The 14,602-nt window shown below is 41.9% G+C and overlaps 1 protein-coding gene across 1 annotated transcript in view; it reads right to left on the bottom strand.

The window, feature by feature from the left end:
• The window catches only part of KIF26A (kinesin family member 26A), a 102,602-nt gene that overhangs the window by 41,725 nt on the left and 46,275 nt on the right, over window positions 1-14,602 (bottom strand). Inside the window, exon 4 of the mRNA XM_055716740.1 lies at window positions 10,957-11,123. Coding sequence (XP_055572715.1) covers window positions 10,957-11,123 — 167 coding nt within the window. The remainder of the gene's footprint in view (window positions 1-10,956; window positions 11,124-14,602) is intronic.

Genomic DNA, 14,602 nt, shown 5'->3' with positions numbered 1-14,602 from the left:
TGAAATTGCAGCACCATTTAAAATAGCACTTAGCAGGAAAAGGCAAGATGCATGTTCTTCCATCATAGCAGGTAGAGACTTGAGTATTTCTGACCCAAAGAAGGTAACTTCAAATTTCAGCAGAAATAAGCAATTCCTGAAGATATGCTTGAGACACATTATCAAAGAATATTCTGAACCTTGCCCTGAACTCCAACAAACTTCACTAATAACATTTAGATTAGGTTAATTTTATGGTTATTAACTTCCCCTGAGTCATTTCCTTCCAGTAAAGGCTCCACAGGGCACTGCTTCTTAATAAGTGAGCTCCACCACTGAGGACACAAAAAGGCCAACAAAGCAGAAAGCAACCCCAAGAACATCACTCTGTGATGACCAGCAAAGCAGCACTAACTGATGCTGAATGAGGTACTGGCTAAGCTCTTTGAAATGTCCTGCCAAAAGAAACATCTTCTATCCTTCACCAGGAAGGATGAGGGACATTTTAGAAAGCCAAAATTCACTGCTATTTCACAAAGAATTTAAAAGTACCTTCAGAGTAATCCTGCAGTTGATCAAGCACTGCAGCTTTAGTACTGGTGCATTATTTCAGCTTGACATTTCATTTTTGTTACAAATGAGAATGTGGGATGTCTTATTTTGCCATAAGCACAAGCAAGCAAAGCGGTCTAGCTCACTGAAAGTCCATCTGCCCTGCAAACCACATCCTGCACACTGTAAACTGAGTGTTCAAGTGACTGCAAGTCAGCCATGGGAACTAAATATTCAATTAGCTACCAGTCTCATTTTACTATTCTGCCTTCTAAGTCAGTCTGTCTGTCTTAACAAAGTACTAAAATAGTTAAGTACATTATTGGGACAGCGTGAAAGTCACTAATAAAGTTGCAAAACAGGTGCAAACTGTCAAATTACATCCCACAGGAAAGTCACCATTATCACTTTACCTATGGAATGCTCCGTTCCCACTGCAGCAAAACCACCAGCGCAGCTGCCACTGCCATCGAGCTGAGGAGCCCCAAATAACGGAGTCAGAGTAAGCACTGGTGTTCATGAGTCCAGGAGCCAAAAAAGCAGGCAGACTGGGAGGGCTGGGGTAGGGGGGGAGGTGGGAGAAGTGCTCCTCTTCACAGGCTAGGAAGGGCAGAAAGAAGGGAAGAAACCAAAAGGAAAAAGAAACTCTGGTAGCTAGAAAACAGTGAGATTCCATATATTTATTGAAAACAGAAAATAAAGAATGGGTCTCATGAAAAGTCCTTAAGGGAGAAAATATTAAGTTCAGGAAAGCAGAAGATCGGAGAGAGAACAAAGTAAGAAGAAAGATCTGCACAAGTCCAGTCAAGATTATTCATAAATACTTCAGACTTTTCCCTAGTTTAAAATCCCTTCCACTGACCACCATTTATCCCCACAAATAAATTCAGACTTGGGTGGCTCTGAAGGCACAGAGTCTTCCCTCCAACATACCTGTAAGCACATCTGTTTTAAATTATTCTGCTTTGCTTTTCCTCCTGGGCATCATGAATGTCTTGAAATACAGAGCTAATCCAAGACCCAACTACTGCAACAGCAGTCTGCACCAAACCACCTAAAGCAGCTCAAAAAGTCACCATGTTTCCTTGCAGGGGCTGCCTCTGGTGCTCCAGAACCTCCTCTATTATTGTCCATCAAGGCACTCAGAGCTTACAAAAAAAAAAAAAAAAAAATAAAAAATCAGCCCTCCCCAGAGGTGGCTTCACATAATAAAGGCATCTGGTCAGCAGGAAACACTGCAAGTGTTCTTTTGTGCTCCAATTCTGCTTTTGCTATAAAGCTGGAGTAAAGACCTAAAACATCCTCCCTAAAAACTTGACCTCACCCTAAGGTCCTCACATCACTAGATCTGTTTTTTCCCCTCTTTCACCATCTCCTCCTCTCCATGCTTCCTGCCAATCTGTTTGGCATCAGGCTCTCTCCTTTCCTCATTTTGCTACCTGCAGCATAGCCCAACCTGCTACCACGCAACCCCCTGTGACCTGTACTATCCAGGTAAGACTTCTCCTTCCAATCATCTCCCTGACACTGATGTCTTGCATAATCTCTCCTTGGTTCATACCATGATCCCTAACCCTCTCTATACAGGGGAGTTTCATCTTCCAAGGCAATGACTCCTAGATGCCCAGTGCTGCTTCATTTGGTCACCACCACCCTCTCTCAGCCAATTCCCTTTGAGGAGCTCTCAAATCCTCACCAAGGGCTCTCCACCTTGGCTGACCATCCAGTGTCTCCCTTGTCTAATTAATACCCATATCCTGATAACAAATGTATTGTCCTTTTTTCATTCTTTCAGCAGTGCTTGGTGTCCAAAACTCTACCTTCCCTCTCCTCTCAGCCTCTCCAATTTATTTACCTTCTCCCTTTGCTGAGCTACAGCTCTCTGTGTCATCTCTGTTTGCCCCATCAGTCTCACAGTCATCACAGATGAGCTCTTCATAGCAGGGAGCCTGGCTTACCGTATGCTGATAAAGCACTGTGTAAATGTATGATGCAGTATTAGCAATGATACTACTAATGATGTTCTGCTCTTAAACATGCTGTCCTGAGAGTCCTTTCTGTTTCCAAGAACAAAGCCTACTAAATTCAGGCTTATCTTCTAATTTATCTTCCTTACAGGCTAACACGAAACGGGATATACCTAAATCATACACTGTTGTGTTTGTCCTTAATTATAGGCAGTATTATGCTGCCACAGCAACTAGGAAAGCTTAAGCTGCCCTCAGCTGATACAAGATACTGCACAATGCTGCGCACCCTGCCCCATCTCCTGTCCCTGCACAGCACCGTGCTATGCGCAGGTCACATTGGCTCTCCGGGGACAGCTAAGCAACCACATTCCAGCAGCAGTGGCATGGCACCAGCAAGACAAGGCAAGCCCTTTGGTGTCACCCACTCCGTCTCCATTTGCACATCTGCATGAGGGCTTTCTCACTCTCCCTGGCTTCATGCAGAGAAGAAAAGGGGGCTGGGAAGGCATCCCCCTCTCCAGCACCATGCAGTGGTGAGAGCACTGCAGGCACGAGGCTGCTCCAGCCCACTAGATTCAGAGGAGGGATTCATTATAGGGAAAAGGCTAATTATACATTTGGCTCTCCCTGAAACAGCTGGATGCTCCACTTCATCTGCATATATGTAGCTCTCCTCCCAGCTGCTCAGCCACCCTTCCTGACCAGTCTCCAACAGTGACCAAATAGTAGCAAGAGAAAGTGGGGCATTGCGGGGCACTTAGTGAAGAAGGGTTAATGCACCGAGTGGCTGCTGAGTTGCATTAATGCCCCTGAGCCACCACGTCCTTGAAGAGCCCCACAGCTTCTGTGATACTGCTATGACACTGCAAAGTGGGGACAAACCATGCATGAGTTTTGGATATGTCTGCCAGCAAGGCAGTCGTGGTTGGGAAGAGCTGGTACCCCACTTTCCTACGTAATTAATTCAAATTTACTTCTCCTGCATCACCTCAACACAGAATTTCTTGGGCACGGGTTATGCTTAATAAGGAAGCTCTAAGAAGTGACTCCACTTCTTCGCCTTTGACCTATCATTCACCAAGAATTTACTATGGTTACCTGTAACTATAGCAAGCACTTCTGTTTCAAGCTCACAAACTAGCTTAACTACCACAGGTCAGCACAAAAAGGTCTAACTCAGGATCCAGTGAGTCACACATTTTCTTCACCTTTTGATGAACTACTACTTATTCATAACCCATTTATCCACTTTATGTGTCAAAGAGATTTAAATTTGCCAGCTCTGCACAAAGCCAGGATACCAGTGCAACCCAGCAGGGTACAGGGCAAAAGTTTACAGCTATTAAATACAGAGAACTGGTGAACTACATTATGAGCTTAGCAGAAATATAATTCTTGCTTTTAACAGGATACAGAATGACAGACAGGTTGAAGTGATTTGGCTAGGAACATCTTAAACATGGCAACTTTAAGAAAATGTATGTTTCAGGGGGTTTGTGCTTTTTTCCCCTGCATTAAATTCTGAAAGTACTGATAGTCATGGAATAATCAGGTTTAACAGGTTAGCAGTAATATATGCCTCAAGTGTTCCTAATACATCATAATCTTCTTTCACAGAATTTGCATCACTGTCAAACCAAACTACTGATTTTCAGTTGATGCTTTTAACATGTTTCTATGGTTACTTTCCAAGGTCGCATCACAGAAGCCTGAACAGCAGTTCAAAAAGACAAAAGGCATTTTGCATCCTTCCCCATATTAAATAATTTATGAAAGTTAAGGCATCCTCATGGAAAAAAAATTAATCATAAAAGAATAGGTTCTCAGGTTATTTTCTCAGCAATAGTTTGAAGCACAGTAAAATCAGTATCTCTACAAAAGCCTTCAAGAACTAGACTATTTGACTAATGTTCCATATGGTACAAAATGCTAAGGAACACATCCTAAGTTTAGATCTATATGCACAAGCCAACATGAACTGCATGAATGGACCTTATAGCAGAATATGCAGACATCTAATTTGCTGCTGTCAGCTTCATCTTTTAAATCAGGCACTAGGCATTGTCTCGGAAAGTATTCTAAATCTAAAAAATGCAAAAATAAAACTGAAAAAAATGAAGTAAAAAATTATAATGACAGCCTTTATTATTGCCATCATTTTTCATTCAAAGCCACACAGATTTCATCTGTCCCAAAAATGTTACAAATTTTGACTAGCATAATGAAAGCTTGTACACAAAATATCTGAATTCTCTGCCTACCGCTACACTAGATCAGAGTTTATTAGAACTAATTGAAGTGTCTGAGGCTTGGAACAAAAACACATTAGTCATTTAGTGGTTGTGCTAATATTACTATGCCTTTCCTGCAGTTTCATTAGATACAGACTGCTTCAATACCCTAATCATATGCTCAGTCACAGCACAATCAGTACACAGAGTACTGACAAGCTGTCCCACCATGCCTAAAGCTGATAAGGTGTCTGCTCTATGAGTAACCTCAATTATTGACTATATTTTATGGTCAATCTAATGACCAAACGCTTATCAGTGAACCATCAGGTGCCTGTAATAGGATAGTGACCCTTAGTTTATATGTACCATTACTGCTCATTAGTGAATAATTAGATTCTTTAATCCAAAACTCGCAGGCATTAAAATATGATGGAATATCCTGAATCTATGCTTATTTTAACTCTTAAGATGTCCAATTACATTACTCAGAGACTGTATGTTATCTCTTGTTAAGAAAAGCTGCTTGTAAAAAGCATATCACGTGTAATGTTTTATATCATGTCTAAATTGACACAGCTTTCCCAAACATGCAGGGATATGATGAGAGTGGAAAGATAACGGGTGTGATTCACCACCGTGATTCTACAGATGCATTAACTTAAATGGTTTTAATCTGGCAAAGCCCAGCAACACCGCAAATAATTTAGAAACCTGAAAACTAGTGAGTGCATAGGGAGTGCTGTGCTTGGAAGACTAAATCATATAAACAAAAGCAGGGGGATGCAAGGTAAAGTAGCCACAACTATACAGCTCTTTCCCTGCTTCAAAGGCAGCAGTCCCACAGCAGCAAGTGCTGTGACCAAACCCGTTTGAAAAGACGTGAAAACCCAAAGTAAAAGAAAATTAAAATTTAATAAGATGGACTTACTACAGTTTGTCTTCTGCTCAACATTGCTCTGGGTTGCTTGCTTTCATACATATTTTCTTCTGAACAGCTTTTACTCCTCCTAGCTGCCCTGTCACTGCTCAAACCTTCCTTTCAGCTTGTCCCTGTGCACCAAGGCAGACACCAGTGCTCTCTTACGGAAACACCGTACCCCCACCCAGCAGCACAGGCGGTGCTGCCACCACTGTCACCAACAGGCAGAAATGGCACGTTAATGGTGATGGCTTTGATTTCTCAGGGGCCTCGATTGTCCTCCCAGGGGACTGGTATTTTCTTTTCTGGCAGACAGCCCATTAACCTCTTCCCAAGTGCATGCCCATTCTCCTCCACCTCCTCGCTGCCCTTCTCCTGCCTGTTCTTGGAAACACGATTTCCTCTCTTCTCCAGGTGTCTGGGTGACAAAAAACCCAACAGCTTATTACAGCTTTATACCACAATATGCCAATATTTACTTAGTTGCAAGCATAGCCCACAGAAGGGTCCTACAACTATCTCACATATTTTCACTTAGTAATATAAAGTTTGTTCAGGTTCTTTATACAAAAAAAAACCCACAACTGGAAATAGGTGTAAAGTGGGAGTGCCGAGCAAGGCACGGCTCATGCCACACTAAGGGACAAAGCCCACCTGCATTCTTCTTAAATCTGAAGAACGCAAGATTAAACTTCTCCCCCTGCATTGTAAGGGTAAACCAAGAGCCTCTTCACAGCCGTCCATGCCCATGACCTGCACTTTTTGCTCTGGCTTTCTTACTCTGTCAGTGACCTACTGAGAAGCTGCATTTTCTACTAAATCCTCTGGTCCTTCAGTAACATGATCATTGAGTAATGTCTGGCAATTTGCTTGTGTGACACAGTCAGATGTTAATCAAAGCTTTCCTCCTTCTATGACAGATCAGAGTGAGGAAAAAAGCTTAAAACTGATTTAATTTCTTAATACGCTTCTGTCTGCTGTCTCTAACATTTGCCTTTGATTTTTAATATTTAGCACTTTCATGCTAGACACTCTACATTTCTAGGTAATGAATAAAATACTTTTTTTAAAAAAAGCAGAACATAATTAAGCTTAAAGAAATTAAATACGACATTCAATTGAGAAACAGCTTTGGATGAGTATGTAGATTTGGGCTCCACATGTGCTTAACAAAATCAATGCATTCACTGCAAAGACTACCTTTAAGGTACTCATTTTAACCATGGGTGCTTCTTATCACCAGGTAAATGTCTTGCTGCAGCTCTTAGTTATTATCTTCCAGGTGAGGACATGAACTCTCTATACAGTCTTTTGTGTTTGTGACCTTACAAATACAAAACTATGACTCTCACCAACGAACAAACTGGAGTAAAAAAACCAAACAAACAAAAAAACCTGCACAGACCTCTTCCCTTCCCAGGCACAAGACTGCCCACAAGCAAGAGTCAAATGTTATTTCACCAAATAGAGACTCCAGTTTTAATGTGAAAAAGACATTTGTTTGCTGCCAGGAAACCATGCCACAGCCCAAAAGCTAGTTGTGCTAGGACCTGTACAAACAGTCAATACTATTTCATGAAGAACAAGACTGGAATCCTTTATTCATGTGAAAAATAACTAGTGTTGCTGCTAAGGAAATCACAGATGCAGTTTCCACAAACACCCTATGAAGGCTTTGTCTTCCAGACTAACTAACACTGCACTCCAACACACTCAGTGTTAACATAGAAATAATAATAGCTAAGCAAAAATATGCATCTATGACAAAACAACCCTTTTCTCAAGCTAAAGTCCCAGCCACAGCTCCTTTTACAAAAAGGGTCTTGTAAAAACATGGAGGTACTCAGTACATTTGGTCAAGCAGAAGGCAATGATTTGAAAAAAAAATATCTGTGTGATTATCAATATATTAATTGCATTTATTCCAGTAAAGAACAAGGAACAAAATGTGCCAGGCTCTGCATAACGTGAGTAACACACCGGGCCTGCTATGAAGTTCAGAATTTCAGTGGCTCAGAAGAGAAACACGGTAGGGAAAGAACCAGCAAACACAATGAATAGGGACTATAGCGTAACACTAGTGCCATCCCTCCTCTTTCATCTCTAGGTGCTTGCTGAGAGAGGATTAGCTGAACAGACAGACAAAGGGCAGAGAAGTGGATGCTGCTGCAAAGGATTCAGGGCAGGGATGACCTCCTTCCTCAGCATCCTTGAGGTTGGATGGTGCAAAGGGAAAGAGGAGACAGGACCGGAAAGGCTGGAGCAAAGCAGCCTGATATCCCGTCAGTACTGAACAAGATCAGCCAAAACTGTTGCTATCCCAATGCTTCTTGTCCCTGGGTAAGCTGCTTCCACCCCAGTTTCTGCCAGTATCTGTCTGTGTCTCATCCTTAAAGAATCCCCCTCTTCCTCTCCCCTCTGCTGAGGGCTGCACGGATCAAGGGTGGGAGGAAGGATCAGCATGGAAACTTTGATCTGTAAGGTCCCAATGTCAGGAAGAGTCGGAAAAGAAGGAGGAGCAGTGGGAGAGGGAGCCTCTCCTGGGGTAAATGCCAATGGTGGTGGAGCAGTCTGGCCAGGACTATAAAATGGTACCTACCCCAGCACCTACTCAATACATTTATGACTGCCAGGGATCAATAATGGATCTGCCTCCCCCAGCCGTTGTGAGATTTTCTGTGTTTCAATTTGTGTTTTTAATCACAGTCATAACTGAACTTGTTTCTTGAATGCCTGCTTTTAGGGAACTCAAGATTCTTAGACAGGCTCTGGAATGCCGAAATACATTTATGAGGAGTGTGATGAAATATTATGAAAATGCTACAAAACTAATTCAGGAAAATTTTATTTCTCACTTAACTCTCTCTACAACAACCACAAAAACCGAAACAAAAGTCCTCAGTGCAAAAAAAATTCAACTAACCCTGTTCTTCAGCTAAAAAAATTGAAGAGAATCAATTTTGAACAGAGGAAACATGGGTTGGGAATAAGCAAAGTACTAATGGGTTTTAAAATGTTTTAGCTAGCACATAGCTGCTAAAGCTATAAAACTCTGATTCACTCAAGGCAAAGACAGATTCATGAGAAGCAATTAGGGCCTGATCCAACATACAATGATGTCATTTTCAGCCTTGCTGTTGACTTCAAGAATCTTTGAATCAAGCCAACAACAATCATTAGTAAGGATCTGTCGCTTTACAGTAAAACCAGAACTGAGTTTTGCTGACCAGTGACAGAAACATCACTGGAAGAAAAGATGTTGGGTCTTATCTCAGATTATTAGGCACTGACTTCTTTCTCTCAGTTCCAAGGAGGGTTTGGTTTTTTTTTTCTGGATTCCCCAGTGAAAGCAACAGTCTTTACACTTGCTTATGACATACAGATTCACGTTGAAATAAACCCAAAGTAGATTAAGCTAAATCACACTGTTCACACCCACAAAGTGAAATACAGTAATGAAAGCTGCGCTGCTGCCCAGTCTAGGCACTTTGGAGAGGATTCATCTGTCCTTATTTAGGCAACTAAAGAAGAAAAGTGATGTCTGAACTTTTCCCCTTACCTTTCCTTTCTTCTCCTCGCCCACTGATTTTAGACACCTATCTTAAAATGAAACAAATCATCCTCTGCAGGCAACCATTTCTGTGTTGACTTTAAACCTGCGGCACTTTAGCACAGAGACAAACATTAACTCACACACACCACTCTTGGGGCAGCCATTTCCCAGCCTCTTGTGTACAGACAGACTGTAATATGCAGGCATGTAACGATTAACATTTGTTGTACTACACTCTTCAAAAAACAGGGCTTGGGAAGTTGAGCTCCTTTCTGAGGTCAGATTGTAACTCATAGTAAACGTCATTCATTTAATCATAGAATCGTATAGGTCAGAAAAGACCTTTAAGATCAACGAGGCCAGCCATTAACCCAGCACTGCCAAGGCCACCACTAAACACTGTCCCTAAGCACCACATCTACGCATTTTTTAAACACTTCCAGGGATGGTGACTCCACCACATCCTTGGGCAGCCTGTGCCGGTGCTTCACAAGCTTTTTAGTGAAGAAATTCTTCCCAGTATCCAATCTAAACCTCCTCTGGAACAATTTAGGGCTGTTTCCTCTTGTTGTCTCACTTGTTACTTGGGAGAAGAGACCGACCCCCACCTCACTACAACCTCCTGTAAGGTAGTTGTAAAGAGCGGTAAGGTCCCCCCTGAGTCTCCTCTTCTCCAGGCTAAACACCCCCAGTCTCCTCAGTGGCTCCTCGTAAGATTTGTGCTCCAGACCCTTCCCCAGCTCCATTACCTGCCTCTGATCACACTCCAGCACCTCCACATCCCTCCTGTAGTGAGGAGCCCAAAGCTGAACACAGTTATTTAGCTGCGGCCTCACCAGCGCTGAGTACAGGGGGACAATCACTGCCCTAGTCCTGCTGGCCATGCTATTACGGATACAAGCCAGGATGCTATTGGTGCAACACATTTTAAAGATCAAGGAAAAGAAAACAATACAATTGCCATCATTATTACATCACAAGAAGAATCCTCACTCAGTGCATTTGACTTCTATGCCATTCACAGACACGCTTACATTTTTCAATATTGTCTCAAAACATGTTCAGTTCTGAATTAAAAAAGGAGTTTGGAATGCAAGTACAATGCCCTGAATTTTGTTTTTTTAAGTGCCATCTGCTTGACAGCATATTGCATTTAATCAACATTCTAATTATAACAAACATCTCACAAACAAAACTAACATATCGGGTTTTTTGTAAGACCCATGAATGGAAAAAAACAATATTGTTCTGGGCTAGTGCTAAAAAAAGAATGTCTTAAACTGCTTCAGCTGCTGCTGCCAACTATGGAAAAGTTTTATTTGCACACAGTAGACATGGTACTGAATAATACCTAGCTTTTTTTTATTTAGATCCGAGTGAAAAAGTCTTGTTACTTCAGCTTCTGCTTCAAGGAAAGCCACAGAATAACAGACTTTCTACAGGTGGAAATGGACGTTAAGGACTAGAGAAAGACCAATACACATTTTCTTGGGTTTTGGTCAATAGAGGTTCCTGCTCAGGTCTCCAAAGAGAGAAATGGGGCCATCACCATCACAAAAAAAAACATTGCATCTCTCCACCCCAGTGGCAGTGGAAAACCACAGTCACAACCAGGTGACCAACTCCACCTCTCAGCAAGAAGCACCACACGCTACATACACCTTCTACCCAAGGCAAGGACTCAACAGAATTTCACAATCTTTGAAGACCCACGAGCAGTTAACAGAAACCAGAAAGGTGAAATACTACCTTATGAAGAACGAAGCCGCAGCTGAGGTACCTGCTGAGACCCCAGCTGGAGCGACCATGCTCTGGGAGGCTCCCGAGCCACCTGCTCCTGCGGGGTCGGAGCTGTTCTGCCCTGAGCTGATCTGAACACTGGGACCATCTCGGCCACTCTCTGGTGCCGTTTCTGCCTGGAAACAAAAAAGAAAAACACATGTACAGGTTAACACACTTGCTGAATGGCCATGACAGGGAGAAATCTCATGCAGCATCTCCAAAGAGCACCTTGGCAAGGTGGAAGGGGAAGATCAGCAGCAGCTGAAGGGCTGGACGAGCAGTAGCAGGTCCTGCAACAAGAAGGTAAAAAGCAGGGCTGCAGCAGAGGTGCAGAAACCCACAGAGACCCCTTGTGATGGGTAACGCACAGTTAAATAGTTTGACAGGCACAAAGAAATGAAAAACAATAAGCAGAACCTTTTTGTTTCACAGTGTTATTTGGGAGCTGGCAGAACTGCTTATCTGGTTCAGTTGTAACTGTCAGGAATTATTTCTCTGTGGCACATCATCTACAAAACTGATCTGTTTAAGAGGAACTAGCCAAACAGTCACATTTGTAACATGTTTCCACATGAATACCCCAAGAACTAAAGACATAAAACATTATTTTTAAAAAACATATACACAGCCCTGCTTTTCAGCATTATCTTCACAGCACAAGTGCGCGGCCTTGTTTTTTCTCCTGCAAACCCTTCCAGTGGAAAAACAGGAGCAACCAGAGATGCGTCTTCTCCAGCATAATCCATCTGCAGTATCTGAGACAGACTTTAAAGGGGGGTGATTGCTCTGGGATTTTGCCAAAATATCAGACATCCGTATTGTGAAATTGTGTCCTGTCGATATCTTCATGTTTAGGCCACCAACTCTTTCAGTACCGAGTTCAACTAAGCCCCATCAGTCAAACGCTCACTGACAGTGCTAGGAAGGCCTCTTTTTTGGAAGAACCTGCTCTGTGTCTAGGAGTACTGAAGATTTAATTAAAGATGACACCACAATAAATATTTGTCAGAAGATTTAATTGCTTTGTGTATGATAATATATGATGTTTCTGTCGTTTGAAATACTACTTTGACATTTCCAAATAATTAGCTAAAATAAATTCCAGAAAAGGAGACAGCCTTGTAATGAAGCACAAACACAATTAAGTACTTCCTGGGATGCCACCAAATTTCAAATTTTGTGCTGTCATAGATCATGTTTTACAACTACAGATATGCAGGCATGGTAATAGTGCCTTCTCAGCTACATACACACCCTCAATTTTCTCATACACTGACAACCCAAACAAAGTTTTTCTCATGAGAACTGAGGCAACCCAGTTATTAGGTACCAAGTAAAAGAAAACCCTGCCAACAGACTAGTGCTCAACTGGTGCATGAGAGGCTGTCTGAAGTTTCATCTGGACTCATTCCCATAGGCTGCGTGCTGAATTCCCAGTTCCCAGCAAAGCCAACTTCTTCTGAAGGTCTGGTCTTCAAAGATTAATACTATTATCAGTATTATGGAGTGGCTGCCTAATGCTTTACTATAGACTGCTACACAAAAAAAAAAAAAGTACTTTTGTAGAGCTCACCTAAGAGATCTGAGGCTGAGACACAGAAGTATATTCATGCAGATTAACTTAATCCAAGCAAAGCTACTCATGCTGGAAGCCAAACTGGAAACTTTGAATAACCCTCTGCAAAACCTCTCACTTTGCAATACAGAAGTCCCGTGAGATTGGATTTCTCAGCAATATAGGCAGAAAGGCAGAGACCAAGCTCTGCTAGACATCAAGACTGACACAAAGAAAAGGTAAGGCAGGAACATATGCTTAAAAAAGGGAGTCTGTCTATCCCATCCACAATCTACTGACAATGACAGCCAGGAACAAAGATGCTTAGAAAAGGATCAGATCCACTCATGTGGTTCATTGTTTAAAAGCCAGGGATAGAGCAATGAGGACCTTGAGGTGGTCAATAAAGCAGGTACTTGATAATTAATGAATTGAAGCAACAAATGTGTGGCCTTGACCTATACCAGCCAAAGAAAGTATATGGCATAGGGAAAAACATCCAGACTGGGAAAAATCCAATGTAACATTCGAACTTCTGAGTTACATAAACTGACATAAAGCACTAAAAATAAGTGGAGCTTACTATGAATTTAGTAGTTTACAGGCTAAGAAATCTACACCAGAAGCTCTGGAGTCAGTATGTGGGGCTTACAAATTGGCACATCGAGGGGCTGCCATGCACAATGGTGGGTGGCATGATGGCCAGCAAGAGAAGGAAACCCAACCAGCAACTACTGGCAGGCTAACATTAATGTTGGAATACTCCCCTACATTCTGTCAGGAAAACAACCGTAACCCCTTGCCACATGTGCTGTTGACTCAGATTAAAAATTAGAGAGTTCAAATTAATTCCCAAGGCATATTTTTCCATTCACTTTCAACAGAGGCTACACTAGACAACAGGACTTTGAAATAAAGAAAATCACATTTAAGCATAATTTTGAAGAAAGAAGGTAGAAGCAGCAACATTCTTGGTTTTCTAACCAATCATGCTTAAACTAACGCATAATGTATATGGTGGCAAACCTGAAAGCTAAATAGGAAATCTGTAGAGTTAGCATGAATCTTCAGTGGATTTTACAGCAGCATAAGAGATTTGTAAGAACTGACTGGAAACTGTTAACAGATCAATTCCTGTAAAAGCTACTCACACTTAAAAACATGAGCAATGTATGACATACATTAGTTTTTCACCACTTTTTTTATTCCTATGAGAACTTAGAAGCCTACATTTCTATGAGACAGATGATGTTGGACATACCAGGCATCTAACCTGAAATATCCAAATCAAACCTGGTATTTCAGATACCAGGTGGTTAATATACTTTCCAAACCAACATATCCAAGTTGGATGTCTGTAAATTCCCATTCCTACATTAGACACTTTTGAAAACTTAGCTTTTAATTTCTGAGTATATCTGGAAGTTTTACTCTCAATTCTGTGCATGCATGAAAGGCGGATGAGGGGAAGCCAAGGAGAAGGCATTGATTCTTGTAAAGGGGGAAAAGATGAAGTAAGGCATGCAAGATACAATCATCAGAAGACTAGTGCAGAAGGCAACCCATATCTTTTTTATTAAGCCTTCAATAACCCAATTAGTATTCTTAAACACAGAGGTTTGCTGCACGGTGAGAAGCTGAAAAAGCACAAAATAAATCCTTCCAAGTTTAGGATTCAAGGGCTGCTTGCATGACCCAAAGTGACAGGATTTTCCAGCAGAGCTGTGTTCAGCTCTCCCTGAGACAGTTACATCTCTCAGCTGATGAGGAGGACTCAGGTATGAGGAATTTTGTCAGGTCCAAATCATTTGCCCTGAGGCAGGAAAAAGACAAGTAATGGGACCCTCCTGGGCACCCTGGTTTGTCACACCATGGTTTCAGCTTGTGTTGCTTACAGCTGCTGAAGGGGTATGAGTAAGAAGATAGAGGGGATTAGTTTTTAAACTAAATGCAGGAATTACTTCGTGCACATCCCTCTCTCAACCCATGCTCTTCTGGGGACAGCATGTAGAAATTATAATTCTCTAGAGGAACGGGACCAACTTTGTATAACTTTTT

The sequence above is a fragment of the Falco cherrug genome, chromosome 7 (genome assembly GCF_023634085.1).
Source record: "Falco cherrug isolate bFalChe1 chromosome 7, bFalChe1.pri, whole genome shotgun sequence".
In the NCBI taxonomy this organism is placed as follows: domain Eukaryota; kingdom Metazoa; phylum Chordata; class Aves; order Falconiformes; family Falconidae; genus Falco; species Falco cherrug.
This window is presented reverse-complemented; position numbering and strand designations above follow the sequence as displayed.